Genomic DNA, 6,000 nt, shown 5'->3' with positions numbered 1-6,000 from the left:
TCTCGTCTAAATTGTTTCCTGTCACGTGTTCATGACTTCAGTCAGTGGCTTGCAAACTTGTTCTGCAGGTCTTTGACTTGTAAACTAATGTAGAAATGATTTTTAACGTTGTCTGTAGTTAATGTAGAACTTTAACTGTGACATCTTATCTTTTTCTCTTTACTGTGTGACGGCGATCAAAAGAAGGTCTTTAAATCCTCTCTGCACAAAAATAACGACTCAGTTGTGATGATAATATATTCTCGATATTAGATATCACGAGGAAAACAGACGCAACATTGTGGGAACAAGATTTAATTTTTTTATAAAAAGATAAACATAAAGTGTCTCGTGTTCTGCTTGTGTTCAGCACAGCAGCGTCTGAGGTGCAGCGGTGCATCGCTCAACATGTCGGAGAACAAAGCAACAAACACGCAGCAAGTACTCGAGTGTTGATACAGTAAACAAAGGAGTGTAGAAACCATTTCACATAATCAGTATTTATCGATATTTAAATTCTTTTGACACAAGAACAAACAAACCTGAAGATTTTCTCTGTAAGAAATGCACCGTAGAGTTGTTCTGGTGAGACGTCCCTCCTCATATTTTCTTGTCACTTCTGTTGTAGATTCATCCATTTCTTTATGTTGACCCGGCGGTGCAGAACCAGGCCTTTTTTCAACCCCACAGTAGGAAGCTCTGACTTTAAAAGAGGTGAAAGAGAAGTTTTTTTAGTCAGGATTATCTTTCTAAATTCCCTATTAGATTTTTTTTATCGTGCATGTCGGAGCTTTAGTAGTACGAGGATCCAAAGCTCCCTGAACTTGTTCAGCAGAACTGTCAGAACCACAGACGTCAGACTACCAGACAGTTGATCGTAACGTCCCGTCAAACAGCAGATTATTCCTTTAACACTTCAGGGTCGTTCCCTCTCCAGGTTTGCTATAATTACAATTAAAATGCATTTTACCTTACAGAAAGAAAACAGCATCAACAGTGATTCATATTGTGACTTTTATACATTAATTTGATATTAATTGAAACCTTAAATCAAACCTTGTGTTGGCCCGACTTACAGAGGCCCAGATGAAGTCAAACAGCAGCAAAGCCCCAGAAAATTAATCAGAAATCAGGTCCGGAGGATCTCAAAACACCTGAGTCCACAAAAATCTGCTTAATGTGAATAAACTGATCCATGTTTGATAAATGAAGGTTCTGTTCTCCAACATGTTTACATGGAGATAAACACAGATTGCTCTTGTTGTGTTTAAACGTCAGATCGTTCATTTGATCCAAACCAGAACTGGCGTGTCTTTAAAGACGGGCCGGGCCCACAGCAGCAGGTTCAGTACCACTGACTGGAACCAGAATAAATCCATCAGATTGATCCAGATTGAAGAAACCAGATCTGCACGGTGTGAACGCAGCCTCCATCTCTGATCTGCCCTGCAGACAGAGTCCGTCCTGTCATCACAACTAATCCATGATTACACATTAAGATCATTGATCATATGGAAAACCCAGTTTAATTGCTATAATCTAATTACCTTCTCTTTGTCTCGACCTTCAGCGCTGAGACTTTGTTTAGCCGACTAATAACGTGCAGCCGGTGCCTCGGATGTATTTGAGCGAAGTAAATCTGCAGATTGTCTTGTTAAATCACGCCGGCCATCCTTCTATTAACATAAAAGCTTCTGTTCATTAACCTCAGACGACTCGCAGCTCTGCGCCTGCGGAGCTGAAAACCTGCAGAAGAAGAAGAGATCAGCCGAGGTCAGCCGCGAGTCTGCCAGATTTATTTAGCAAGGCTTCGCACAAACAGGTGCCTCACAAGACAGACTTCAGATTTCAAGATAATTGGATCAAATTTACAGCGAGGCTTCTTTTTAATGACGATTCTGACTCATGGATTCATTTTAATGAAGGTTTGAAATGGAGAATAATTAACGAGTTTATGTGGAGAAGTTTGGCTTCTGTAAAGACTCAAACGCTCTTTAACAAACTGTTAATGCTTTAAAGGAACAGTTCATCCAAAACCGAAACTTCACTCATTATTTTCTGACCTCCGTGTTTGATGGAAAGTCAGTCTGTAAATCTGATCTGAGGTCAGTTAGTGATGTGTTCTCTGCTGCAGACTGAGATCACAGCAGACGAGCTGATGGAGACATCTGATGTTTACAACAAGTCTCAGCTGCTTCAGGTGTTCAGCAGACACTCCACCTGACTTTATATCATCAGGAGGAGGAGAGGAGGACTTTATATCATCAGGAGGAGGAGAGGAGGACTTTATATCATCAGGAGGAGGAGAGGAGGACTTTATATCATCAGGAGGAGGAGAGGAGGACTTTATATCATCAGGAGGAGGAGAGGAGGACTTTATATCATCAGGAGGAGGAGAGGAGGACTTTATATCATCAGGAGGAGGAGAGGAGGACTTTATATCATCAGGAGGAGAGGAGGACTTTATATCATCAGGAGGAGGAGAGGAGGACTTTATATCATCAGGAGGAGGAGAGGAGGACTTTATATCATCAGGAGGAGAGGAGGACTTTATATCATCAGGAGGAGGAGAATCTTTGGGCGAATGTGACTGTGAATCTGATCGGATCAGTACCTGCGTCTCATCAGCACTTATCGCCAACCAGATGACTTCCTCTTTATTAACCCCGCCTACAAAACTCTGATTGGCTCAGCTGTTTGTCCAGCAGAAGATCTGAGATGAGGTCTGGTAACATATGAGACTCATAAATCCTGGACCCCCACATTTCCCATGATGCACCTGGGTGGTGTCTTACAGTAGAGACTCCCTTCTTGACCCCACAGCTCGAGATGACCCTGGTGACATCACTATGACATCATCAGGGTTAGGCCTCTCTGGAGCTTCTGATCACATCTTCATCTTCATCTTCATCAGCAGCTGATGAAAAATCCTCCGAGTGTTTAGAAAAATTAAAAAATGACAAACTTCAACAACACAACTTTGATTTTAGAGGTTTCACATAATTATTCAGGTTCAGTCAATTTTTTTAAATTACAATAATATAGTTTTTATGTGTGTTGAGATTTTATATTGTAAATGAAACAAACGCTGTTGAGTTTAATGATCTGTGAGTGACCGTCGCCTCTCAGACCGGCTGTCCGGCAGGTACCAGCGGCTCCGTCCAGGTGTGTCATCAGCTGCGGACCTCCGTCTGCTCCACATCTCCTCCTCCTCTCCTCCTCCTCTCCTCCACTTCTCCTCCTCACCTGCACCGACAGCATTTTGTTCCTCCGCGCCGCCGTCACAGCGCGCCACTCTTCAAAAGTCCATGCGGGAAACAGAGCCATGTGCCGCGGCCATAAATCAGCAGCAGCCGCCGGTGCACCGACTCCGCTCCGCTCCGGTCCCCCCGACCTCCTCCACTTCCACCTCCTCCACCTCCACCTCCTGTGAGCGGCCGGGAGGGAGCGCTCCCCGCCGCCTGCTGCAGCGCTGCGGGGCTGAAGCTGCTCCCCGCTGCACGGAGCACGCTGAGCTGCTGCTGCTGCTGCTGCTGCTGGTCCCGTGCTGTACCGGGTCACACCGAGCGGAACCGGGTTGTGTGCATCCATCCATCCAGCGGGACAGGAAGAGGAGGAGGAGAGGAGGGACAAACAAACAAACAAACAAACAGGAGCAGACTGAACTGATGCAACTTCTGTGAAGTCTGAGAGCAGAACCGGAGAGAGGGAGAAGCCGAACCGAGCCGAGCCGAACCAGGACCGCAGCTCTCAGACTGCTCGTCTCTGAATGAGTCACACTGACACCGGAGGAAAGTTTCTCACCTGGACGAGCTCTCAGTGCCGGCGATGGTACGCAAGTATGAGCCGCAGAAATACCAGAACTATTTCAGAACTGTGTCCGAACTTTACTAGAACTCTGTTATCATTTTATAAACCGTTTCTGCCTCCACCTGCCTCCACCTGCCTCCACCTGTCTCTGCTGCTACACCGATCTATAATCTGTCAACAAGTCTAAAATCAATAACTTCAAACTGAGGTTCTGTGGTTCTGTAGTTTGACTGTGGTTCTGTAGTTTCTCTGTGGTTCTGTGGTTCTGTAGTTTGACTGTGGTTCTGTGGTTCTGTAGTTTGACTGTGGTTCTGTAGTTTCTCCGTGGTTCTGTGGTTCTGTAGTTTGACTGTGGTTCTGTAGTTTCTCTGTGGTTCTGTGGTTCTGTAGTTTCTCTGTGGTTCTGTAGTTTCTCTGTGGTTCTGTAGTTTCTCTGTGGTTCTGTGGTTCTGTAGTTTCTCTGTGGTTCTGTAGTTTCTCTGTGGTTCTGTAGTTTCTCTGTGGTTCTGTGGTTCTGTAGTTTCTCTGTGGTTCTGTGGTTCTGTAGTTTCTCTGTGGTTCTGTAGTTTCTCTGTGGTTCTGTGGTTCTGTAGTTTCTCTGTGGTTCTGTGGTTCTGTAGTTTCTCTGTGGTTCTGTAGTTTCTCTGTGGTTCTGTGGTTCTGTAGTTTCTCTGTGGTTCTGTAGTTTCTCTGTGGTTCTGTGGTTCTGTAGTTTCTCTGTGGTTCTGTAGTTTCTCTGTGGTTCTGTGGTTCTGTAGTTTCTCTGTGGTTCTGTAGTTTCTCTGTGGTTCTGTAGTTTCTCTGTGGTTCTGTGGTTCTGTAGTTTCTCTGTGGTTCTGTAGTTTCTCTGTGGTTCTGTGGTTCTGTAGTTTTACCTGTCTGTGGAATGCAGTGATCACGCGCGTTCTCGTGCGCGCGTACACGCCCTTTTTTTCTTTTTTTCTTACCTTAATTTGTGGACCAATCAGATGCGACCCTGACGTTCAAATTCCTCCTTTTCATCCAATAAGAGCGTGCTTAAAGCTTGTGGCTCTGACGTAGCGGCTCCTGATTGGCTCTGGTGTGGATGTGGGCGGGGCAGATGATCAGATTCTCTAAAACATCCATAAAACGTGTGTGTGTTGTACAGTCATTAAGATGATTGTGACGTCAGTTTTATTATATTTTATCATAGATGTTATTGTTTTAATGTATGTTGATGTCATTCCTGTCACTTTGGTATCCATGTGGAACTTAATAATACTATTATATGATTAATAACTTCATATATGTCATTAGTACTCTGGATGTTTTGTGTCTGTTGTTTTACACTTTTATTTAATATTAAGACTTTAAAACACTCACAGAGTCACACTGAACTTATTTGTCAGTTTATTGCACGTTATCGTCCTTTAATCAGCCACACTGTCGCTGTGAGACTCAGTGTGTCTCTGATAATATTCCTCATATTCCCAGGATTATCTGTCTAATCCCTCCGTGTGGTCGTGCAGGTCAGACCTGTCTGTGCTGTACAGTTTATGACACTGATCTGAATACACCATCCCTGTATGGATTAACAACGCTCCCACTGTTCTTATTAGACGGTTTATTTTACTTTATTACATTTTTATCTCTTAAAATATGGATATAATTTCCTCTGAATGTCTCTGTGAGGACTCACAGTCGGTCTGTGCGGCTCAGAAGGAATTTAATTGTCCGTAATGGTAATTTAATCTTCTTTGATATTCCTATAACTCTGCTCTGGGGGCCTCAGAGTGAGTCTGTGGTGAGTTTATAATGATTGTGGTATTTTATGTCCTCTGGTATGTTTATGTTGTCGGTGCAGCCGGAGGTGATTCCGGCGCCTCTCTTTGCATCAGGACGTGTGGAGCGTGACAGTGACTTTATTTTTACCTCCACGCCGTCTGATGATCTGCACAGACGCTCACACAGCGTCTGTGGTTCTCAGCTGTGATTTATGTTCCTGTTTGTGGAGTTTGATCTCCTCCTGTATCATCTTTAACGGTCCTGTAGGGACACACAGAGTGTCTGTGGCTTTATAGAGGCTCTGCTGAATTTTATGGTAACTTCTATAGTATCTCCACAGACTAATATTACTCTTATATCCCTGTAAAGGCTTTAACAGTGTGTCTGTGGTTCTCAGGTGTGACTTTATGGTTCTTTAGTGTTTAAAAATCCCCAGAACTTCATGTTTGTTCTGTGATATCTCTG

At 44.0% G+C, this 6,000-nt stretch overlaps 1 protein-coding gene across 3 annotated transcripts in view; it reads left to right on the top strand.

The window, feature by feature from the left end:
• LOC115590799 (nuclear factor 1 A-type-like) overlaps positions 1–6,000 on the top strand; it is a 68,621-nt gene that overhangs the window by 49,582 nt on the left and 13,039 nt on the right. The window contains exon 1 of one of the 3 annotated variants that reach the window (XM_030432229.1): positions 3,512–3,810. The exons of the other annotated variants lie outside the window; for them this stretch is intronic. Coding sequence (XP_030288089.1) covers positions 3,808–3,810 — 3 coding nt within the window. The 5' untranslated portion in view covers positions 3,512–3,807. Of the gene's footprint in view, positions 1–3,511; positions 3,811–6,000 lie in introns of those variants that run through there. 3 annotated transcript variants of the gene reach the window in all.

Source organism: Sparus aurata, chromosome 11 (assembly GCF_900880675.1).
Source record: "Sparus aurata chromosome 11, fSpaAur1.1, whole genome shotgun sequence".
Classification (NCBI taxonomy): Eukaryota; Metazoa; Chordata; class Actinopteri; order Spariformes; family Sparidae; genus Sparus; species Sparus aurata.
The sequence above is the reverse complement of the archived record's forward strand: the minus strand, read 5'-3'. Positions and strand labels throughout refer to the sequence as shown.